General features: G+C 44.2%; 1 protein-coding gene across 3 annotated transcripts in view; it reads right to left on the bottom strand.

Annotated features, from left to right (window-relative positions):
* Window positions 1–25,986, bottom strand: part of COG1 (component of oligomeric golgi complex 1) — a 311,531-nt gene that overhangs the window by 274,530 nt on the left and 11,015 nt on the right. For all 3 annotated transcript variants that reach the window (XM_069655104.1, XM_069655102.1, XM_069655103.1), the window contains exons 2-3: window positions 2,840–3,084; window positions 1,941–2,122 (exon numbers count right to left, since the gene is read on the bottom strand). In XM_069655104.1, coding sequence (XP_069511205.1) covers window positions 1,941–2,122; window positions 2,840–3,084 — 427 coding nt within the window. The remainder of the gene's footprint in view (window positions 1–1,940; window positions 2,123–2,839; window positions 3,085–25,986) is intronic.

Genomic DNA, 25,986 nt, shown 5'->3' with positions numbered 1-25,986 from the left:
TCCAACAGAGCTAGCCACTGCACAAGTTGTAAACCATGCACTCCGCACCCCCGAAAAGCAGTTGCACCTTTGGCACATCAGACCATCAAGCACTCAACGTACTGCATAACCACATGGGAATTTAAGAATGTCCTCAGCTAGTTCACTCACAATCTAGAAGCCGGCATTTTGCCTAAGCGGATTCCTCCAAATCACAACATCTACCCGTCACATGAGTAGTTCCAAAAGGAGCCATTTCTCAACCATGACCTTAAAGCTCTCCATGGGGCTCCCGGGAACCTCCTCACCAGCAAGAGCATCGATTAATAGGCAGACTATACACAAATAGGCCTGCCTCATCCAGATTCAGATCTGGGCATCCAGCACACACGTCCAAGACAGAACTCCTGTTCTTCATCACCACCACCACATCCAGACCAGATGGTCTGCCATGAACCTCGGGGGCTTTGCCCAATATTGGACACCATGGACCAAGTCTCTGAATAGCATAGACAGCCATCTCTCCGTCAAGACACGCAGAGGGAAGAAAACTAACAGCCTGGAACCAACAACCTACAGAAAAATGAAGGCGATCCAACCACATAACAGCATTAAATCTATGAGACCGATGCCATCCTCACCATCCAACCCAAAACCTATGCAAAGCACGTTCTTCTCTGCTGCCAGCCTTAAGGTTCTGCACAAGTAAGAGCAAATACTGCCAACACCCCTTGAACTTCACTGGTTGCCCCTACAAGAAAACATAGCCCTCAAAGCCATCAGCAGCATATACAAATCTGTCATCATGGCCATTACCTACTAACCGGCTGGCAAGGTGACCATCTCTGGAGGTGCGCAAACCCAAATAGTCAATATTTGGCTAGACTAAAACAGCAGAAATGCAAAATAAAGTTACCTGGAAAAGGGCACTCAGTCTATTGCATCTGACTGGAACATCATATCAGTGAACATCAGGTTCGCCCTCAACCTCCTGCCATTCAGAAAAGAAAAATCAAGCTACCCCTCTTAAAGAAGCACCTTCTTCACACCCATAGGATATGCCCCTCACCAGCAGTAAATATTTCAAGTTGCATTCTACTAGTCAGACATAAAAAGTCACTCGCCATCTCCATTCTATACGCACAGACTGCACACCATTTCTTACTCACCATTATCACTAGCCAATGTCTACTGGCGAGTGCAACTTTTGCACCCTGCCCCTCACTAATATCCACCCAGCACAGTAGCCCTCTGACACCAAACCTCTACAGTGCACCTTCCCTCTCCCCCTGTCCCTCTCTCACTATCTCAGCACTGTTACATGCAACTTTTCCCTGCTACCCTTAACAGTATGCCAGTAAGAAGTGCTATTTCATAAGGACTGTTATTCCCCCAATCCAGTTAAACCTACAGATGTACAGCACTTCATTTCTTCTCAACCCTACATTTTACTCTGAATGAAATAAGGCAAATAATATTAAGGTTTAAATTCAATGAATGAGAGGTAGGTGCTCCCCTTGCCTCACCACTTTCCGGATAATCTAAAGCACATTGATGCCCAAAAGGTCCATATCCGAGACATACCGAACAATTAAATGAAGACACACCATGATCATTGCTACTGCTAGCAGTTTGGCAGACTTCAACATGTGCAGGGATGAATTCCACACATTCTGCTTTCATAAAAGTGTCTCTGCTGCCTTGGTCTAGTTGCCAGCCATGCAACCATGGCGCAACCAATTGTGAAGGCTTGGACACTGCCATTGCAGCACGTAGATGACAACTTTTAATTGATCATACCAGAAATATGGAGCTATAGCTAAATAAAAAGTAGAGAATTAAGACAAACTGTGAATATCCATTTCTTACCAGATTAGGAGAAGAACACTAAATATACATTTCACATCCAAAAGATACAGAAAAGGTGGCAGAATGATGAAAAAGCTGCTATTCTCACTAACCGTGGTGTGGCTGGTTCAGCAGTTGCTGAATGGCAGATTTCCTAGCCAACAGAAAGTCTGTCAGGGCCTGGCGAGGGGAACTGTCTTCCAGGAGCATAATGGAGCATAATGCCTCAGCGACAGCCTGGTCTGCTACTGATGGACACTTCAGCAAAGACTTGCTCTCCTGCAAAATGGTTGCTCTAGCAAGAGGGGATACAAATTGAGTAGACATTAGACACACTGCATTACAAGGACACTTTATTGCACGTTTCAGAACCCGAAAGACAGCTGGAGACTACACTGCAACAAAATGGCTCCGACAGCAGCATTAGAAATGACAAGTCATCACTAATCGCATTCAAAAAATGACATTAAATAACTGTAGCATAATTTGAGCGAAATACAATATCGAGAACGGGGGAATAATGTTGGACGCACACGAGCCATATTGAATTTTTGAGAGTGGGCCGGGGGTCGGGGAGGTCATGAAGAAAGCTACCGTCAACCAGAAAGCCTCTTCACATAGTCTGCATGGAAACTACATGGATGCTCAGAATGAAGCTGGTTTCAAGTTAAGTACCCCACAAAATGCTGCAAGAAATCAGGCCCAGCCAACAAAGCAGCATTAACCAAAAAAGGAGTGAAGATCACTACTAAATTTAGATGTGCTATTAAGTCCAAACTGTATTGCTACAAGCACCTAATCTTACATCTGTATCACAAGTCTGCTTTGGAGTTCTAAGAACAGTCTTCTGTTCTTCACAAATAAACATTACAAACTACTAAAATGAGAAAAACAAGGTTTGCTAACAGTAACACTTGTTACTTTCAGCACAATGAAAATGCTAATTATGAGCTACAAAAAAGAAAACCAGTAAACGCAGTTCCTCCATCAAACAAGAACTGCAGTGGCTTACCGAAAGTGCCCAGCTGCTGCAATTTGCCGCACAAGTATGGGAAAGCGGGCCAGGATCGGGCTGTAGCGAGAGTTGGAGGCATCAAGCTGTAGCAGGGTGTGCAGATGACAGCAGAGCAGGTACAGCTGAGTAGCATGCAGGTACTGGGAAGCCTGCATGGCACTCCATATCTTCTCTGGAATTTCCAGCAGCAATTTGATCTGGGCAGCTGTGCTGTAGAACTTCTCCTGAGCCGCAGCCTGTGTCTTTTAAAAAATTAAGATGAATTATAAAAAATTAAACACAAAAAGCCAGAGAGCAAAACAGATTTGGAAGGCCTGCAGAGACTAAGTAAAGAGCAAAAGTACCTGTGGCTTGGAAGGAAGAAGTAAAGTTTTGCAAATGTAATGATCTCTAGGCACCTATACATACTGACCAATGTGTCTGCTTGACTAACTCAGATATACAAGCAACAATTGAATATCATTTTAAAAAAACTGCCTTTCTTATAATGTAGTCCGTGCGGGTGTTACCCGAGTGGGGTAGAAGTTGACCTCTGTTAGATTCGAAGATTGTATTGGGGTCAGGGGTTCTATGAGTTTTGTATTATTGAAAAAGATTAATGAAATCACATTTAGAAAAAAAGGTGCTGAGGAAGCTAAGTCAAGGGGAAAGATTTAACGCGAAAGATTGCTATGAAACTTATTCGGGTACTTAATCTATACATACATCCCTTTCATACAAATTGTTATATTCTAAATTCTAGTGTACTAGGTGCCCGCGTGCCCTGCAAGCCAAGTGGTATATATCCCCTCTGCAGGTTTGTCAAACACCACTCCGGACATTGCAACACGATCGTACCAAGATCTTAAAGTAACAGCTTTAATTGCTTAAATAATTTCCACCCAATGTCCCGCTCACTTTGGGCATTAGCACTGTATATGAATGAAGGTCCCTGAACCCCACTCACTCCTCCAAAACATCCCTGCCACTCCTTTAATGAAACAGAAACTCTTAAAAGTTCACCTTCTTGCTTAAGACACATTAGGCCTACATATAACTCATCACTTAAAACTTTTCTTTCATGTCATGTTTTAGTGCAAATGCCCCAAACTGTGGCTCCGACATTAGTCCCCTAATCGTTTTGATTATAGTGTATGGTTTATCCACCTTTTGCCATAGTGTGCCATATAACAGATCTCACTACGTGTGATACTTCGAAATGTCTACTTCCTCAACCATGAGGCACTGTAAACCTCCCAGGGTCATGGTAGGTTGCCAAAAAGATATCCTTTGTAGTACCTGTATAGGCTTAGTTACTTTCCTTTCCATGTGTGAAAGGAAAATTATGTGCCCAATATGGTGTTGGCTATCTTAAGCCAAAGAAATCAAGACTAGATGGGACAAATATTTGTAAAGGACGTTTGGATTCAATGCTGAATCTATACCCTGCGAGTGTTGTTACTGCTCATGATTGGGTAGCCACCAAGGATTTGAAAGAATGTTTGTTTGTGATTGGAGGCAGGGGCATCCTAAAAAGATGTAGTGGCAACCTAAAAAGGTGGAGGCCTTGGTGCAAACACACATTAGAGCATGGCTATCTGAACTTGGGCCTCAACAACTAGGTGGTGGGGAGAATTTTCATTTCTGTGCTACCTCCCTGGAACTTTTCAGACCCCCAGCTCTTTTAACCCTGGAGCGAGCAAGGCCTTTTTCTTACTTTCTCCCGGGTTTCTAACCAATTTCGATTTTGTGTTTTCACTGTTTCTGGAGTCTGATAATCAAACTCCATAGGTACCTGCTTTTTGTATGGTGACACACAGCACCTTCAGTGCAGTGTCACTGAGAAATCCTTTAGATTTAAATACCTTTTCTAGGGTGAACTACAGTTCCCAAGAAGAGTAAAGTGAAATGGACTTTACTTACCTTTTCTCGTTGTGGGGCCAGCACACACCATCATTTGTGGAGTGCTGGGGGGGTTACCTAGTAGCCCCTTATCCTACATTCTCATGTACAAATTTTAGGTTACCCCCACTACTTTAAAATGGGTGTTGGCAGTGGTTTACTTTTTCCTACCATTGTGCTTTTCTACCGCAGGCTGAACCCTCAGCTGCAGTGCAGCACCCATGGGTGACCATTTTGTCAAAATGGCCCGGCCATCTTTTTTTTGCCATTTTCTGTTTGCAAGGTCTTTCTTGGGTTTTACTTTGTGCGTTGAGACAGATTTGAGCCCTTTGTTTTGCCTTTCGCGGACTTAAGCCCTGAAGCCCGCCCCTGGCTCCAGTGTGTCTGGAAGGACAGGATGAGGGCGGGTCCCGAAACTCCCCTATCCTTTGTTTCTAGGGATGCCTGAATGAAGCTAGTCCCGATTGGCTGGGACAACCACCCTGCTGTATGATTGACAGCCTAGGATGGGCATGAATGGGAGAAACCTGCTTAAAAAGGCGAGGGTTTTGGGACTACAGGCAGCAACCACCACTGGGAGAAACACCCGAAAAAGAAACTGAGCGAAGCTTGCTGCAACCTCCTGAACCACTGAATTGCCTGGTAAAGACATGCTGCTGTGCTGAACTTTGACAGAGAAGCTCCGGGAGGAACGACTTCTCCCTTTGTGTTAGTGGAACCAAATAACCCTGAGACTAACTTCACTAGACCACCAGCCCCGACTTGCTGTGCTTCTCCGTTGCTGCAGGAACCCAATGCCAGCGGTCCAGTGTCCGTAGTAGAGGACAAAGTCTGCAGCAGTCTAGAAGCTCCAGGAGTCTCCCGAGGACCCTCCAGAAGCAGGACTTCCAGATCCAAAGTTCCTCACCAGAGTACAGGACCACAGGAGCAAGGAAAGCCCGACCGGTGTCTGTGATCCGAATCAGTGCTGTTTGCTAAGCACTGAAACCGCAGTGCTGCTGAACCGAAAGAGCCTGTAGCCGCCAACGACCTCCCAAGTACCGCCGCAGGAACCCTCCAGATGTCCTCCCTCTTGTCCCCACGATTGAGGCTCAGGAACCAGGGTCTGCACCGCTGCAGCAAGACGGAATCCAGCTGGACCACTCTTCTTCTAACCAGAGGTACTGTTTAGGCGTGGGGTACTTACCTTATTGCTGTTAGATGTGCTTTTCTCACTTGGGAATTGCATTGGCTTACCTTTTTCGAGTTGCTTGCAACTCCCTTCTCACAGGCTTCACAGCTTGTGACCCTACAAGTGATTTTCTGAACTAACTTTTTATCCACGAAGTGCATCAGATCCATAGACTGAGTTACAAACGACTTTGGCTGTCCTGGCTCCCTAAAGGCACTGCTCCAAATCCATTGACTTTGATACCGCGTGTCCCCCATAGGTGGTAGCTTGTTGTATACTGGTACTGCTGGGAAAGGCTTATCTAGACTTCATTGGAGGATTCAGTTGGTGTCACAATTGCTAAGAAATAGTTCTAACCTTTTTACCTCCCTAACCCTTTCCTTTCTGCAACTCAGAGTCTACAAAAGAGTATTGGTGTGATACATAAATGCATCATGTGAGGTCATTAGAAACATTACAGTGTGTACTTTACGGCTCTCTTCTGTCACGCTTGCGTTTGTCCCAAGATTCAGACTTTCCAGTCAGGAATTTCAATCCTTCGTTCCAGCTTCAAAACTGTGGACCTCATTCCAGAAGCCCTGAGGAATTTAACTATGCGGTCTTCCAGAAAACACACAACTATTTCGGTTCCTTTAATACCCAATCTAGAATGCAGCAGTTTCATGGGCCTCGCTGTTCTCTTTAACCCAAAGAGATCACCTCATTGGCAAATGTTTACCCTCTACAAGACCCTCACAACAGAACCTTACTTCCACCAGAACATAACCATACTAAAATAACCGGATTAGCAACATTGACATGACTCAGGACCCTACCCAAGCTAATACAAAATGTGTGAATCTCACTGGATGGTGTAGGTCACCTTTTCACATATTGATAGGCACCACGTTTCAGAACAACAAACGGCAATATCTGGCACATAGGCAGTCATCCAGAGGACTGTAATAGTTGCTTTGTCAATTTTCAATGATGGATTTTCTGCCACTTGGTACTAAGGGTAGCAAACCCATAACAAAAATGCCCTGCAGACAAACAGCAGGGTCTTTGGCCAACTCCTGCCACACCATTCTCCCAATTCGGCAATAACCACTTCTCAAACTTCTCATCAGCTTTGGACGGTGACACTTGTGATGGCATGACATCAACAGAACACTTGAGACTGAGGATTAAAGTTAAACAGCTTTTATTTTACAAAAGGAAGGTTTGGATGTAGGCCTTTCTGGTAGGGATAAACTTAAACGAGGATCACCATAGAAAACAGTGACAACAGTACGGAGAAGTAACAAAATGTGAAATAAGGGATTTCTACATGGGTCAAAGGCCTCATTAGGAGTTTGCCAGTGTGGAATTAACATGCTGGTAATTTGTTTACTGGCACGTTAATTCTGCAGTGGCAAACTCCATGTTTGCTGGTGGGGTGGCCAGAATTACCTCGACCAGCAAAATAGCTGGTATTACCGGCATCAGCATTACTGGTGCCGGTAATACCAGCAAATCTCCCCATAGGACCCCATGGAATGGGGAATTACTGCCTCTAGGAGCACTTGTAATCTGGCGGTAATTCCGCCAGACCAAGGCCCGGTAACAGCAATACCGTTTGGTGGTATACGGCCGGATTAACCGTCAGGATACCACCAAACTTGTAATGAGGCCTAATGTCCAGGTTCCAAGGTCTCTAACCTTGGAGTATGACCCAATGTCTAGAGCTTCCCGCTTTCCCAGTGGTTCACTCAAAAAATAAATTGTCATACAACCTGCTTACCAACAAGAACATATTTTCCCCTTGCCTTAGGGGGCATGCAAAACTAATAGAGAAGACAAGGTATCACCTGCCTTGGTGCCTGTTATTCTTACCTACCAGCCAAGATATATTCTCTGGATTTCTGCCTCGGTCAAGATCTGGGTTATAGACCTGAGCTGACTGAGCACAACAGGCTTTGGGAATGTTCTAAGCTACATCCCGAGCAAGCCGCCAGCAACCCTTTCCTTCTATCAAAAGAAAGCCCATGTCAGATTCTGGGGTATAGACTCCAACAGAAATGTGACGGCTTCTAGCACTGGCTAGGATCTGGGTTAGAGCTCTCAAAAAGGCTCATTGGAGAATAGGGCTGCATGAAAATAGGAAATGCTCACTTTGTCATAGGACAGAGTGCTGAGCACTAATTTGTGTTTTGCCGAGAGTATGAATAACAGAGAAGCAAGGTGAATGCTGCACTGTCTTGATTGAAACTTTGTGAACGGAAGAATAATGGAGAAAAAAATAAAATCAAAGTAATCTTAAAGTATATATTTTTGACACAGGAAAATGGGTACAACTCTAACTGATTTACTAGATTAGGTTAAGGAACATGCATCGTCAGGTTGGTGATGGAAAATTCTAATAAGAAGGCGGTCTACAGTGTGCCGCTTGTATTGGTTGGCTTGTGTCAAGGAGTTCTAGTCCTTAGTAAGCTATGTTTCCTTGCCCCTCTGCGCCATCTCTCTGGAACGCCCCACTCCGACACTCCCCTCTGAACCCTTTTCCAATTGTTAGGTTTAAATAGTGGCGCTACCATCTAAAGGTTAGGTAGAATTATTGTGGTGCACACACCACCCTGCATCTCCATCCCCTTCACTGCCCGTAAACGTTTTGCAACATGTTACAGGAATCTGGTGTACCCTAGTTGAACATTTACTTCATACAAACAAGCTAATCTCCTAGTGTGTGCTCCCCGTACTCCATGCACCCCTTACAGCCGTTTGTGTATGGCCAACTGGAGTCTTAATGGACACTAGATAACAACGGCATATTATGTTGCAAGCCTGTTCCTTGTGCCAACACAAATTAGAAACGTCCAATCCCTCTCCCAAAAGCATCCCCAAGTTTAGCTGGGTCGCTTTTCAATATTGGGGGACATTGCGGTAAGCCCGACCTTCCTCCCAATTCGCACAATTTAAGGTTGTGCTAGAGACCAGAATAAACGTTACAATCTCCTACTGTAGGGCGCAGAGTCACAGACCCAAGATATAGAAATATCTTGGGTCTTGAAAGCCTTCAGATTCTTTGTGATATGGCAATAGCCTCCAGTTAGTTGTCAGCATAAAAATAAAATTAATTTGTCTGCCTAAATATCTTAACCCCGTCTGGATCTATCCGATCGGTGTAATACCCTTGAGGCATTTCATGTCATCATCCCAAATCGTGAAATTAGGGCATTGCTTTGGCTTATGTTTTTTGTTTAAACCTGGACCCTAACCTCATTCATCGAGCAGTGTAAGCAGTTCAGAAATAGAGGCAACAGGGTTTAGGATCAAGAGAAACATATTGGCTGCAAACTAAGATTAGGTTCCTCTCTGCGTTTGAGATAAACCCCCCCCCTGCCCCCCAACGCCTGCATTTGAATTTTTTTATTTGGTTTTTATATAGAACAACCCTAACTAAGAAGCAACGCAGGGCTATACATGTCTTTTGAGAATAACATGATGTAAGGGGGTCTGGGGGAGGTTATATTATGTGGAATGGGCCATATGGGTGGAATATGGTGCAGGAACACAGGAAGCCTAGATGACATCTAGGTAATGACTGAAGAGTAAGTTTGTTCTAGAACTGTAAATCCATTGGCGTGGTTTCGAATTGCCTGCAGAATTGTGTTCCCGACGATGCCCTAGTTTTTCCATGCTTTGCCAGTTTAGTCTCGAACCTAGTGATGGCCTGGCTCCTGTAGGAGCGCACAAACCTGAACAACAGAGGGTTGCAGCTAGTTAAGCATGTGTGTGAGCGATGGCTGCCTTACAGGTAACGCAGGCAGTCTTAAAGAGTATTCTGGCTGGGATGGCAAGCCAATGTAACTCCCTTAGGACGGGTCGTGCCGTGGCATGCTTAGCACCCCTAAGTGGGGGCCAGGTGTCTCGCTGCAACACCACTGACTGAGGAGGGATTTACTCCAACATGGATGTGGGAAATTATCAAGGCCTGGACTGTGGATCTAAAGTTCTCAGGTGGGAGGCTGATACCAGGAGTTTGAGCCTTTTTGTTAACGTCATTTGTTGCATATGCCCTTACCCTTGCGGCCAATGGTTCCACAACCAGTGCAATGTAAAAAAGGGGACAATAGGAACGGACCCTGCCTAGTCCCCCTCTGAGGAACAGGAGTAGACAGGAAAGTATATAAAACTTAACCATGCCTTTGGGTGGTCTGTGTACATAGCCATTAATGCCAATATGTAGCCAGATGCAAAGATAATTTTATTGAGAAGTGACTCCAAAATAGAATGATGCCAAAACGAAACAGACCCTAACATTGCCCGTCGCTTGTCTACCCTTTTCAAAAGATGATTTGTGTCTACTAATTTGGGCAGATCCTCTATTAAAACCTTTACTAAAATGTATGTACAAATCAGGAGGTCTATATTCATATGGGTCAGTATATGCAGACATTTTTAGCAGGTTTAAGATGGTCAATAATTCTCCCATAGTTTTAGAGACTGATCATTGTTCTAATAAAATTAAAAGCAGGTCAACCAGAAGAGATAGGAGCCGATGCCGAAATGTCTTGTAAAACTGAGTAGAGAAAACAAACGAGTCTAGCAACTGACCTTGAGAAACTGCATTGCAAGATCTTCTTTGGTCACCAGCCCATTGAGAACATAACTCCCTTGCTGCCAAGACAGGCCCAGAGAAAGACAACATATAAAATTTTCCCTGGTTGTTGAAACAATTTGACACAAATGAATAGAATGCTTGTTTGAGTATCGCAGAGGATTCTTCACTACATTGCACCTCTGCCTCGTCTCAGTTTATCCCACTGGGTAGTTCCAGCTTTTCCTCGTCTCCCCACAAGATCCTCCCACCGAGTACGACACCCAGTGGGACATCGGGTGCCAGCCTCACCTCCCTGGCCTCATGGGAAGGGACTCTGGCTCCAGGAGAACGGATGACACAAAAACAGGCAAAAAGGAATCGAATGTGCCAATACATAGTATAAAAAGATGCAGTAAGAGATGGTGTGCTTTTTGCATGTGGAGAAATGAGCGGTGCAGGGAACTTTTTATGCCTGGATAGTAAGTTGAAACTTGAAATTGATACCCCTGGTGTAGCTCACGACCCACACACAATTAAAGGGACAGGCAAAAAGTGAGAAGTGCCATCTTATGAGCGGGCTGCAAAATTTGCACTCGCCACTAGCCATTGGCTAGTGATATTGACTCTTGGCAAGTAAGACATGGTGTGCTGTCGGTATGTATAGAATAGAGTTGACGAGGGACGTTTCATGGCCAATTAGTAGCTCGCAACTTGAATTTGTGCATGGTGTTGCACGTGCAAAGTACAAACAAGTATTGCAAAAACCTGTCAAAAACCAAGTGCCAATAGACTGACAAAAAGAAAGAATGAAAAAAAAAATGAAAAAGGCTTTAAGTGACTATATAATTGAACTTAACAGCAGGGCACACAATTTGCATTCACCACCAACCATTATAAAGGTTTGCTCTGTGTATGTATACAATAGTGGTGATGAACGATTTATGACTTTTTATGGCTGGCTAGTAGCTTGCAACTTGAAATGGTTTCCCCTGCCACCAGTTAGATAACTTAGAATCTACCTGCCACTTTGGGGGGGTGGGGAGGGGGAGGAGGGTGGATGGTGGTGGGGGAACGATAAAAAACAAAATAAAACCTGCCCCTTCTGAAGTATAGGTCACTGAAGAGGCAGAATTGGGTAATGCAGAGTCCACTAGTGTCACAAAAGGTTGTTCCAAAATGGAATTCCATCCTGTATTACGCTCAACACAATAAGGCTCTGGATCACACAATCACTGAATCCTTAGCCCATACCATAGCACCAACATGGAGATCTGTGAGAAACCTGAAGGTGTATCCCTGATTAGCCCACAGCGATCTGTCATCCAGGTGGCCAGGACACGGGTATCGCTATTGGATCCAGCTCCTGGGGGGGAGGGGGGACCTGGTCTTCCAGTGAGGGAGGATCACCTGAATAAGGGTGGGCGGTCATCGGGGTGTGGTAGTGGGACACTGAAGTGGGAGAGGCGGTATCCCCCTTCTTGGAACATCTTTTCCCATTCTACCACATAGGATACTCAAACACTCTACCCCCCCCCTTGTCCCCACCCATTTCCGACACAAACACTTCGCACACCACGAAAGACGACGGACAAACACCAGAGCCTTTTACCTGACATGTCCCAACACAAGGGTCAGGCAATTGACCAGAATCACACACACCCAACAGCCTTTTCCCTTCCCCACAGGGATGGGAGCAAAAGAGCACAATACGAGCAAGGCAGACCGCACAACGAGAGAGCTAACCCAGCATGGCAGTTCAAGAGGAGGAGAAAGGCGGAGAGGACCGAAGGGGCGACGAGGAGAGAAGCGACCTTGCCCTTTCCGTCGAGGGTCTGCGAGACCTCCGTAGACGGAATCGTAAGACAGTGAACAACAGCCGACGCGTGTTGCAGCAGATGCAAGCGGTACACAGAGCCCTCCTCCGCTGATTACCAAGCCAGAGAGAGATGCTTGCTACTGTGGTACCGTCCTCGGCTCCTGAGACAAGAAAAGCCAAGCGTTCATCACAGCCGGTGAGCCAAGGGGAGAACTGATTAAGAAACCAAACTGTGATGAATGAAAGTTGCAAAGTGGCAGAAAAGTAAAGTTCAAAGAATTGTTAATGTTAAAGGAAAACCAGTTGCTGAGGGGACTGGCACCACGTGGCTGCTCATTAAAGAGAGTCTGGTTGATCCCGCGTTTGATGAAACTACTGATACCAGAAGGCCTTAGGACAGCCATAAGTAAGAGGTTAAAATGGTCATACAGGGGTCTAGCAAAATCCCCCTGTACAGTGAAAACCCAAGGAAAGTGAATCCTGCATCATAAGACAGAAATGTAAACTTGCCAATAGTGAACCCGGCAGAGGGATGCTGATGGAAAGGGGCAAAGCCTAAAATTCCAATGAACATTTAGTTGACAAAGGTGAACCAGACAGAGAGATGTCCACAGAGAACTGTTTATGAGGACAATAAGATTTGTGAATGCCAGAAGTGAAATTGAGGTAAACAGCCGTAGTGAACCCGACAGAGGGAAGGCAAACATTCGAGAAGGGTCTGAGCCTGGAAGAGGGAGATCCAGAGGTGAAAAGCCATCACCCCACCGACACGTAAATACAACAGAGAAATCTTTTGAATACAAGCCAGGGTGAACCGGACAGAGGGAGGCCAATATTGGAGAGGGGTCTGAGCCCGGAAGAGAAGGATCCAGGGGTGAAGAATTATCACCCCAAGTTCAATCAGGAACGTACGTTTAACTCATCATACCCTCAAAGCAAGAAACCTAACTACCGAAAGTCCTGATATTGCTAAGAACTTTTTGGTGGATCTAAGCCCAGAACAGGGTGATCCAGGGGTGAAAGGTCACCACCAATGTGCCTACGGAAAGGAACTTTGTTTATTATTTTGGAACACATCAGGTCCTTGGAGGCAAGAGACTTTTTGTAGATCAGAGACTTAACCACAATAGCTGAGAGCGGAACGGTCATCTCATGCTCGGAAAGCTCGAGTGTGTGCTGTGCTCAGAGTCCCACCTTGTCCTGTGCCCAAAACGTGGGCAAAGGAGACCCCCGGCTAACACATCCCAACTTCTCAGTTATAAACTCTTCCTTCTTTCTTGTGAACTTTATCCCACACTCTTTATTTAGCGCAAGGATTGCCAATAGGTTTTTTCTTAGTATAAGCCCTTTTATTTGACAAGACGCCACTAGGACTGCCTTATTATTAGATGATGGTCACAGCTTGCTCCCAACTTAGATTTATGTTTAGATTAGGTGTTTTTCCAACCCGCATATAGAGTTAAATAAACACCCTTGAACTGTGATCACTTGTGTCTGTCTTTACTGTTGCCACCATGAGTTCCTTACAGATCACAGAAGAACCCCTTCAACCCACCCAATCTTTGGCCTATTCCATTTCAAATCCAACCGAAAGGCTCAACACCATCAAAGTAACTACCAGAAAAATAAAATTAATCATCTTCAAGTCTTTAAGATGTACATGCAAATTCTACAGATGATAAAAACCGTTGAGAAGGGCAACCGTAAGCTGGAAAAAGGTCAACATCTCACAGGATTACTCCAAAGAGACTAGATCCAAAGCTGCAGCAAAGTCCACAAAGACAATAGGGTTGGGGACTTTTATTAGCCGACAGCAATCCAAGTGGATTCACATATTCTGTCCAATATTTGCACCACTCATGTTCTGCTTGGGTAAAGATTAGATGGTCGGACAGCTGTTCTGACAAGGTGTCACAGGCATAATCAATTAAGAGCAGGTGAATCATGTTTCCTGTTACTCCTGGACGAGTGTCAACGATAGTTGTCTGTACTGGTTTGATAGCTTTCAGGGCACAGAATTTGTATGTACCACTAGCCATTGGCTAGTGATACATTGACATTGGGGAGTAAGAAATATTGCACTGTGTGTACATACAGAATTGAGGTGGCGAGTGACTTTATGGCTGGCTGGTAGCTTGCAACTTGAAGTTTTACCCCTGGTCTTGGGTGTTTCAATTGTTTTTATCAGATTAACTGTGCTCCCGAAAAACAAGTACTTATATCTGCAACTGACCAACCAATTGGATGTAGATCCCTTTTTCAAGTCCACACACTAGATCCACTATCTTCCGTACTAGGATAACCACATCCATTATGGGGATCGTCAAATATATCCCATCAGTTAGCCACAGTGCGAATACTGTGGTTTTCCTCTGGGTTCCCACCCCTTCAGGGGTAAAATGTAAAGCTGCAAGCAACTAGACAGGCATATCATGTCACTTGTTTCCTCTATAAGCTCCATACACAAAGAACACAATTTTTTACTCTTGAAGAGTTTGATTACCACTCGTCACTGGCTAGTGGCAGGTGCAAATAATATTTGTGCTTGGCGGGTTTATGGTTAAGTTCCAATTGTACAGAGAAGAACGACTGATAGTGGAACAGATAATGGATTGCAAAGTTGGAATAATGGTTGGTAATGTTCTTTTGCTTTAACACAACCAAGATGTGCCTAGAACGTGCATATTAACTTAGAGCCTACCTTATATTCATCACTTACCATCCTGCTACAGGAGACTACTTCAATGGGTAGACTGTTCTGCGCAGCATAGCACGAACATTAAAGGGGAAGATTGACACAATAACATTTCTGAGCAATCGATCGGGCATGTATTTTTTTTAGTATACTGTAATCGATCTTAAAACGTGTCCTATGCATGTTACCTTGGTTTTTCTCACATTTACACACGTGAAAACAACCGGTTGGGTGCTGCCATCTTGTGCCAATCTTATCCGTTGATACATCGCCCTAAATTCAAGTGCCCTTGCGGCAAGAGTCCAAACGATATGCTCCACCTATTTTCAGGACGTTCGTGGCCAGTGAAGCCAAACGTACCCTGTCATTACCCACGTCATAACGTTACCCAACGCAGAACCAGACGATTTACAGACATCCTCGCACACCAGGATATGTCACAGGACAAAGCGGTGTAGACATCATTAGCCTGAACACAGTTTGTGGGTGCAGGTGTTGGAGGAATCATCACCACAATGTAGACCACCTAACTACCTACAACTATGCACAGAATATATGATTGCGAAGAAAAGCACAACAAACGGCAACTGCAACACTCGGGCGGTTATACCGCACAGTATAAATATTCTTCAGAATAACCTAACATACGATGTGCATTCTTTTCATCAAAAAAGACATTCGTCCGTCACATAATTAGTTATCAAGCGCACAGCACACATGACATTTTCAATCGCCCAAATAAAGTTACACTTACATAATTTCAGGGTGTTCCATTCCCTCGATGTTAAGCTGAACAACCGCTCCGAACATCAGATCCCAGAAATAGAAACTGAAGTTTCGAATGTCCACTTCCAACATGTCTTTGCATCTCTCTGGCGTTGAGAGGAAATCCCCTTCATGAGGGCTTTTCCTCTTTGCAGCCTGAAGATTGATTCCTGGGACACTGCGTACCCTCGCTAGGACGCATTTTACGCTGGTACTATGAATAATACTTGGTACCCTAGGTCCTAGCCCACTGAGGTAAGAAGACCCATACCCACACAAAATTAGCTTTCAGCCTAGAGAGTACTATTGCCCACAGTAGCCTTATTGGACTCCACCCCTGTTTTTCGTCTTTTTAGGCAGCCAGGGCTCATCGTAAATGTCTAGGGCCTCATCACTAGTTTGGCAGTAACCCTTAAATGCGGCGGTAGCGCCATTACCGCCGCACTTAAGGGTCCACCAGATCATGGCTTTGGCGGATTTCCCCCCAGCTCTGAGGCAAAATTGCCGATTTGCAGTGCTATAACCGCCGGCGGGAAATCCACCGGCGGTAATAGCACGAATTTGGGCCCAATGGGGAATGGGCACTAACCGTTCCGCCAAACCCGTGATCCGGCGCCAATAGCGCCGGGGGTTTGGCAGTAGGGCCAATAGCGTTACCGCCCAACTCGTGATGAGGCCCCAAGTATCTGGTGATTCATTTTTCCTCCTACCACACGACAGAGGATCTGTTCATGAGCCTTCACTGTAGCAAAGTATAGCTTACGGTAAGCTGCGCGATATGTGACTCAAACACTATCGCCCCTTTCTCTTTCAATTTAAGCATTTTTTTAGCTTCATGTAAATAAGGTACAAAATACTCGAGATCACACCATTTCTAAACCACATCTCCTGTCATTTTTTGACAGAGACCCACAGCACACTGTTTTACTACCTACTCCGCGTCCCGATGAAGGCCAACCACATGCAAGCTCCACCAAGCAGCTCTACCCATTTGGCCGAAACACAATAGTGTCAACAACTTCTCCACCAGTCCAGTGTTATTTACACTATTTGTTCACTGAAAAATATTTTGTTCTGTGTCCACATGTGATTTGTAAAGTCAATTATGTGGATCAACAAAAGAAAAACCATGCTCTATGTTCACCAATATCCAGTTTAATTGACTGAATTGTACTCACCTGTATTGTATACACAATTGTAAATAGAAGTGTCCTTGGGTGCTTTTTCCATCATGAGAAACATATGTATATTAAAAATCTCAGGGTTAACAACCCTACTGACCTTGGAAAAAATCTAGAACTCTGTCTCATTGTGTAGGAGTACACTTTTGAATGTGTGTGTGATCTCTCACCCTGATTATTGTGTGAATTTAAAAGTATATACCCACCTGGGTTTATCAGGGCCTAGCCAGGTGCCCTTTTTGTTATTTCATTTTCAATATAGTCAATATTATCAATTCTTTGTGGCCATTTGACACATTGTGTCCTTCGAACTGTTAGTGCATTTCCTCAGGGGCCATCTCTTTGCTGTAAGAATAGGAGATCCATACCCTCTTCTCGCTCGTCCCGCACTCTATCATGGCCCAAAGCATACCCCCATGCCTAATCTCCTACAAACCTACTGACCTTCATTACTAAGTCCCTGTTCCACCCTGGACTCATTTGTTGTCTACCTAAATTTCTGGCATATATTGTACGCTTCTTACTAGAATTCCTCCATGTCCGGTCAGGCTCGCTTGCGCACCTGAGGCGGCCCTGTGTACCATCAGGCGATACTGGGCAAGATTGCGTGCTCACACTACACATGTCTGTGTTTATTCTCATGTCAAATAGCCACACGCACCATGAGGTGAGGGGTTTAAAACACTGTACTCATTGCTATTGTGTCTCTAGCCTTTTCTGCCAGTCAGGAATTCAATGTGGTGTATTTATCCAATTTTTATTTTATTGAGCATTTGTAAGGCACTTTACACAACGGAATTGTGTTTCATAGAGCCAGAATACTAGATGGGAAGAGAACATGAGAAATAATAACAAAACAGTAATATACTGTTGTTCTCCTACTAGGCCTTGTGGCATTTCCGTTGCAAGTGGATTGTGGAGAAATAGTGGTGAAGGGCGTGGAAGAAGGAGCAGAGGGGTGGACAAGTGCTGGAGTACAGTCCGGGAGGGAAGTGCTTAGGGGAGCCAAGGAAGAGACCATCTGGCTCAGTGCTAGTACATGCGGCTCTCAAGGGTGGTATGTGAGCAATCAAGCAGGGGACCTTGGAGCAGTGAAGTGAGGCGGAGGGGTGCTGGTGTTGACTGGGAGGATGGTCTTGGGATCCTGTGAGATTCAAGATGATCAGGCCCCCGGTCACTGTGGCAGTGGGGTGATCCGCAGTGAAGCAAAAGAGGGACAATGCGAAAGTGAGGACCGTTTGGATGAAGAGGATCTTGAATTCGATCCTTGCAGCCACCGGGAGACAATGCAGAGATTTTAGGGCTGGACAGATGCAGTACTTGGGCTTGAGGGCAAGGATAGGTCTTGCAGCCCTATTCTGGATAAGCTGGCAGGGGCGAAGTGAGGAAAGAGGGAAACTGACAAAGAGGCTGTTGCAGTAGTCCAGTCTGGAAAGGACCAGAGCTCAGAGACATTGAGCTTCTGGGGGAAGGTGAGAAAAGGAAGAATGCCTATGGAGGAGGTGGAGCTGAAAGTGGCACTTCTTGGTAAGGTCCATGATGTGTGGGGTGAGGAAAAGAGCAGAGTCGAAGATGACCCCGAGTTTTTATGCCTCACAAGATAGCTGAAGTAGAGGGCCCAAAGAGGGTGGGCAGAGGGTAGGAGGAAAAGAGGGCACAGGTGTCCCGATTAGGCAATTAGGAACATAGAGGCCTTTGTTCGATAACAATCCGAAGGTGGACATCTGGGATGCCATCATATTCACCACTTTCCATGGCCCTTTCAGAAAACATTTACTCTAGGAGGAACGCAAGTCATACTTATTCCCTCTGCATCGCCATATCCACGGATGACATTCCACACTGTTACCTATGCTTCCATGATTGGAAATATGCATCAAAGTTGAGAACAATGGGCCATATGTCTGTACAATAATTGTCAAGTGCACAGAGTGTCTTTAGCTCCTTTGTTCGTAGGTGGTCCCCATAGATACAATTACCATCAAGTGCACAGAATGGTAAATAAATGTGATCTACCATGTACATGTTAACCGAGTTGCAAGCAAATGGCCAACGAGATATGTGGGCTAATGCAGTTGGGCTACTACGTACAAACATTAGCGCCCCTACTACTTCTGCCTGGTAAGATTGCTCTATAAATCAACCACACAACTAATGGTTGTTGTTCCGTCGATCCTTGTTTGAATTTGATTTATTTTAATTCGTTTTTTGGGATGTTTGTAATGCACCTATACAACTAATGGTGTTTCAAGGCGCCACAAAACCTACAATGGGAGGGCGAGGGGGGTGACAAGGGAGAAAGACAACAATAGCAGTCCTACCTACCAGATCATTTGAAAATTGGATAGTGCAAGTGCATTAATAAGAAGTGCGAAGAAGAGGTGCGAGTGTCGGTTGGCAAAATGCAGAGTGCTAGTGTGGGAAGGGAAGTGCAGGGTTGAGAGGAGAGCGTGCAGGTGAAAGGGGTGGGAAGGTGGAACGGGGCAGCAACAGGGGCTAGGCGACTGCTATGGGGAGGCCATGAGCGCAAGTGCCAGGCATTGCAGGGGGTGAGGGTCAACCAGAGGCACCCATTCTGATAGACAACAGTACTTCCCATCTGGTGCTACTATTAATGGGCGACGAAGAGAAACGGGAGAGAACAGAGACCATGTGGGTAGTCCATAGAAGGCGCAATAAAGAGGATGTCTGTGACAGTCTGCCTGGAAGCAGCATTGACGTTGCCGGCAGCGATTATTATGTATTCACGATAAACTCAAACAATAATCAATATTACATCTTGCCTCAGTTGTATTATAAATATTCAAAAATGTGATCGCATTATTTACAGATGATTTTTGATTTGTTGTAATGAACAATTTACAGACTGAGATTTAGAGAACCGAAAAGCATATGTCTCAAGAATTTCAAATCCCCAAAAAAACATTTCCACGATTTTGAAATAAAAGGCACATACTTCAAATAATCACATTGACATTTTCGGCTTCAATTTATATACAATGACAGAGGAGAAGCAATATAGAGAAAGGAATGGTAAAATGAAACACTATGCATATTTAACACGATTACAATCTGGAGCCATTCCAATGCTATGCATGGCCAGCACAGTCAATGGGGGTCATTACGACCCTGGCGTTAAGGGTTTAACAGCGCCGTAAAAGGTGTTGGCGCCGTTAAACCCTTAACGCCTGATTACGAGGTCCATTTGCGGGACCCGACCTTAACGGCTGGTTTTACCAGCCGTTAAAGTAGGGTGCCGCAAAGGGACCTCGGTGCTAATTACGGTACCGCAATTTGCGGTACCGTACTTAGCGCCTTCCCCAGTCCCATTGAGCCCTATGGGGCGAAAATGGGAATGGGGAAGGGCCATGGTGAAATGGGGAAAAACTGCCCGCCAACCTTGGAATGGGGCGGTATTTCTCCATTCCACCATGGCGGACTCGTTACAACACCGGCACCAACCATGGTGCTATTAGCACCATGGTTTAGCGCCAGGGTTGTAATGAGGGCCAATGTCAGTTCTTTCACAAATTCAAAATCCATTTCCTGGAATATTCGCTTGGCCACCCACTGTGGGCTTTGTTTTGCAAACACCATGTTGTAACGAAGCATCCAAAAGTTCCTGCAGTTCTTGCTTGTTCCCTCCCAACATTCTCGTTGTGCGCAAGTACAGCCAGTCTTGTTCTAGCCTCCATACAGTGTATCCCGAAATGCAGCCTTTTTGGCCTGTACTTTAGGCACATATTATGGATACCTCCAAATCTCCGGTGTGGCAGAATTTGCAGTGTCCCTTCAGGTCTCTTGGAAGCGTTTTGTCATACACCATTTTCTGCGCGAGATGGGGAACCTGACACCGACATCTTCTTACGCTCCTGCTCCTTAGTTAAAGGTGCATGTGCACATTTGTAGAAATGTTTCTCTCCAAGAATGTAATGTTGGAAAAATGATGCATCAATGAACGCCACTTTTCAAGTCGGATTTCTACAGATCCATTACAAGTTTTTGAACTCCATCAAAGATGGTTGCTGATAGAGAGAGGCCACTTTAAAATGTTTTCTGAACCCTTTTTTTTAAACTAGCAGTTGTAATTTTTTTAGAAATTGATTTGGCTACTTGCCATACATCAGATTGATACTGTATGTGTGGGAACTGCGTTTTCATGGCCTTTGCCTTTCCAATGTGCCCGCCAGTGGCTTTGAGGTCTATTTACATTCCCTTGGATTCCAGAAGTTCGACTGATTTAATGAAACCATATTTCACCATGGCAACAGACTATGTAAATTCAGACACCTGCACAATGACCAAATAGTTTTTTTTTACTTGCCATGTCTTGAAAGCACTAAGTGCAGTATTTAGCGGAAAATCCTGGACTGTCAGATTGTCTGCCTCCAGCAAGCATGACCTTTTTTGCCAGCGAGTCTACCAATTGATATCGGTACGTGTTTCCAGGACTGGCTAATAGCGGGGAACAAGAAATCCTTCCGATACTTGTAGCACTGTGTTTTAACAAGGAAAAGTCCCACAAATTGACAGAAACCAGAAACTGTATTGAACGTTGATCCACTGAACAGGAAAGCAGATGAACAAAGTACATTTTCAGCAGGCACTCTTTCAAGCATAGTTTGTGCTGACCATGAAAATGTGTTTATGGTGGTGGACACAGCTGGCCTGGATTTTCAGGTTGGTACCTTTGACTACACAAGTATAATTCACCAAAGGATCCACGCATACCCTCCTATGTAATGGATGATCGCATGTAATCATTTGTATAAGCTCTAGCAGCCAGTAGTCCAATAAAATGTGTTTTTGCTCCTTTAAAAGACAATCCCCCGTAGAACTGCGGTTTGCGATTCAATGGTGGTGGACAACTCCCAATCCTGAAGTCGAGATCATGAACAGATTTGTCAATTATATGCATAGATGCTTCAGTTATTTCGGGCTGTGATATTTCTACATGAATTGCAGAACTAGGGATCATTGAATGCTACGTCGGTGGACATTTTTTTAGAGGGCGTAGATTGTGTCAACAGGTCTGCAAACAATTCTGATATATCTACTTTGGCTTCAGTTTCATCTAGCCAAAGTTTTGCAATGTAGCAATGATCCATGGTTACTTTCCATGGCTCGCTGGTGACATTACGTTCGTATTCCGGCCACTGAACATCTGCATCATGACTGAATCTTGACTGGTCCATGCTGTGCCTCAAAAAAGTAGTTGCTCCATAGTAACATCCATTTGGCAAGCGACATGATTAGATTTCTGTTGTTGTCTGGGTCTTTATGCTCCTCTTCCTCCTGGGCCTCTAACAGACAAATAAAAACATGCTCAATTTATAGCACACATACAGAAGATAAGATTTACCAACTAAAAACGTAATATCAGCAAAGTATCCACTTAAGAACTGGTTTGTTCTTTACCGTCATTTTCATTATTTGCTTTGAAACAGTGGACTTCGGTGTGTAGACCACAAGACCAACCTGAAAAAAAAGCATTTTTACTATGTTTAAACTCAACACATTTCTTTTCCACTCAAAAAAAAGACATGTACACAAACAGAACCTGCTTTACATATGTAAAACATTGCAACATATTAAAAATGACAATACAAATCAGATGTGTGGATAAATGATATTTCAGATTATCTTATGTAAACCTTTGGTCTATGTGACTCTTCAATTTCGACCGCTTCAGTGATACAGTGCTTTGACAAAACATTTAAAAAAGTTGTCAAGTACATTTAATTGCACAATCTTTGATCTCGCAAAGTACTTTTTCGACAAAGGTGTTTGAAATAATTGTCAACCGGAAACACTACGGTTATTTGTTGGAAAAGAATTTGATAATTCTTAGCAAGATTGCGTTGAACACTTGGAATGTGTGATGTTTTCAACAAATTATTTTACATTTCACCTGATAACCTTCCGAGATGTCACATGGAGTTTATGTGATATCATCCTGCAAAACATAGTGCTTAAAATGTTGCCTCCCAAATTAGTTTGCGCTTCAATGTTTTCTTTTTAGTATATTCTCCTTAGGAAGTTAAAGGTTATTAACAAAAACAGAACAACTTTCATACAGTGAATGGTTAAATGCACTTCAGTTTCATAGTAAGTTTTTAGGGAGGTTTTACTTTAATTGTTGCTGGTATGGGAGAGAAATACAAAAAGTTTGTTGATGGAATTTCTTTGCACTTTTCTAATAGTATTGTACATTTTTTGAAAAATAAAACACTTATGTTAATTTCAAACCAAATAAAGTAGATCCACAACTACCAATGTAACGCAAATTCTAACTACGCATGTCTCATACTCGGACCGGTTTCAAACGAGCAAGGGATTGTCGTTGAATTTCTAGAATTCCCCTAGAACGTAGTAATTGTTTTAATATTTATTTTTTTATTTTTTATTTTTTTATTTTTTATTTATTACATTTGGATACATGCCCAAACCCTTGGGTATCACGGCGTAAATTACATATATCTTCGTTAGCAAGTTGAGGTTACATATATCTTTGTTGATAGTTGGGAAACATATCTTAATTATCATGACAAGTTACATACATTTTAGTACGGCAGTATGGCAGGTATATAATCTAATGGACGCCATAGCAATGCTCTAGTTTTGCTAGAATTTGCCGTCTGGGGCATGAGGTACATGAGAGAATTTTATTACTTGTTGAACAACCAGGTTTGAGTTGTTTTTTTAACTTGGGTAGCGATGTTTCATTGGATAGGTGGGGTGGGAGAGAGTTCCAGATGCGGGGTGCTACGATGGTGAAGCTAGATTTACCTGTTCATGTGGCGGTAAAGTGGGGAATGTGCAGTTGGATATTAGCGTTGGATCTAAGGGATCTCGATGTGGTTTTGTGTGCAATGCAGTTGTTGCAATAGATAGGGGCTGTGTCTGACAGGCATTTGTGCGCGATGGTGAGCGTTTTATGGAGGATTCTGGCCTGTACTGGGAGCCAGTGTGCCTCTCTTCTGTGTTGTGAGATGTGTTCTCGTTTGATACCCAGTGCTACTCTGAGGGCTTTGTTTTGTAGGAGCTGGAGTTTGGTTAAGTTAGTTTTAGAGGTGCCTAGCAGTAGGATGTTACAGTGATCTATTTTAGTTAGGATGAGGGCTCTAGCAAGTGTCAAGCAATCGTTGGGAGATAGGAGAGGCCTGCTGTGTGCGATGAGTTTAGCGGTGTAGGCTGTTGAGGAGGCGAGGGCGCGAATATGGTTGTTCATGGTGAGATTTGCGTCTAGGTATACACCCAGAGTTTTTACTTTGTGGGAGATGTTGATGCGTGTACCGTCAATCATTATGGAAGTGTAATCTGGCTGGAGTTTGCTGAGTTTGTTGGAGGAGCCAACTATAAGGATCTCAGTTTTGTCTCCATTGAGGCAAAGGCTGGTGTAAGCCATCCAGCTTTGGATGTGTGAGTAAATTGTGTTAATGGTGGCCGTGTCTTGGTCCAGGTTGCCTGTGATGGGGATGAGGATCTTGGTGTCATCCGCAAAGTTTGTGTATATTACTCCCATGGCGTCTAATGCTGCGAAGAGTAACTTAGTGTAGGCGTTATATAGGGTGGGGGAGAGGCAGGATCCTTGTGTTACACCTAGTGGTATAGGGATGGGATCTGCTGCAACTTCTCCTATGGATACTCTTGAAGTGCGGTCAGATAGGAAGGATTTTATCCATGCGGTGGCCTTGTGGGAGAAGTGAAAGTTGGTGGATAGAGTTTGGCAGAATTTGTCATGGTCGACCAAGTCGAAGGCCGCAGATAGGTCTAGCAGTAGGAGGATACATAGTTTGCTGGCGTCCCTAATGTCATCCATCTGGTTTTTGAGGTCTAGAAGGGCCGTCTCTGTACTGTGGTTGGGGCGGAAGCCTGATTGTCTTTCCCCATGTAGGCGATTCTGTCCAAGGTGGTGTTGTACTTGGGTGTAGGCTATTTTGTCAATGATTTTTAGGAGGAAAGGTATGGTTGTTATGGGCCTGTAGTTAGTGGGGACTGTGGGATCCAGGGAGGGTTTTTTCAGTAGTGGTGTGACCCAGGCTGTTTTAATGGATGCTGGTATTTTGCTGGAAGTGAAGGATTCATTCACAAAGTGGGTGATGGTGGGAGCCAATATGGTGGCGCATTCTTTGACTACCTTGGCTGGAGTGCTGTCACCTTTGCAGTTCGTGGGCTTTAGGGATGCTATAGTTTTAAGGACTTGTTCAGGGGTAACTTGTGTAAAGTGGAATTCTGGTACATCAGGGCTGATGGATGTAGTCGAGGGGTGGGGGGCGTGGTGGTAAGATCTAGTAGGTTTTTTTGGGCGGCTATTTTGTTTTGGAGAGTGGTCACTTTAAAGGATAAGGCATCCTGAATGGTGGCGCACCAAGCTTTACTTGGAACTATGGGGTTGGAGGGAAGTATGGGCATTTCTAGTTCTTTGATAATAGTAAATAATACTTTGATGTTGGAGGCTGCGGCTGCTATACGATCAGTAAGGGACTCAGCTTTGTGGGAAAGTACACTGGATTTGTAGTCTTTGGTTCGTTTTTGTAGTTTGGTTTGTAATTTGGGTGAATTGTTTTTTCTAATTAGGTGCTCTAAAGCTCTTTTTTCTCTTCTGAGTTCTATAAGTTCATTATTAAACCAAGGGGCGCTGCGTTTAGTTTTGGGAACTTTGGCTGTGAGCGGTGCTACTTCATCAACCGCCGATTTTAGGCATTGGTGATAGTGTTTGGCAATGTTCTCTGGGGTGGTATTTGCCTGGGGTTTGGAGTTAAGTAGTTTAAGTACTGGGTATAGATTTTCCAAGGTGAGTTTACGCATATTTCTGACTTGTATAGGTGGTAGTTTGTAACTTGCGGATTTGTGGTCGGTATCTATCTTTATTGGATATAAAAGCAAAATGTAAAAGAAAACATCCATATTTAGACACTCCTACACAACACTGTGCCAATAACTAATATTATACATATGTTACAATTCGAAGTAGGCCACATTTATGTATTGTTCAGTCGCATATAAAGGATTAGTACAAAATAAATACTTGATAAGCGAGTGATGTTGCTGTTGACTCCTGAATAGTGATC

Source organism: Ambystoma mexicanum, chromosome 3q, assembly GCF_040938575.1.
Source record: "Ambystoma mexicanum isolate Mex_15411 chromosome 3q, UKY_AmexF1_1, whole genome shotgun sequence".
NCBI classification, from domain to species: domain Eukaryota; kingdom Metazoa; phylum Chordata; class Amphibia; order Caudata; family Ambystomatidae; genus Ambystoma; species Ambystoma mexicanum.
This window is presented reverse-complemented; position numbering and strand designations above follow the sequence as displayed.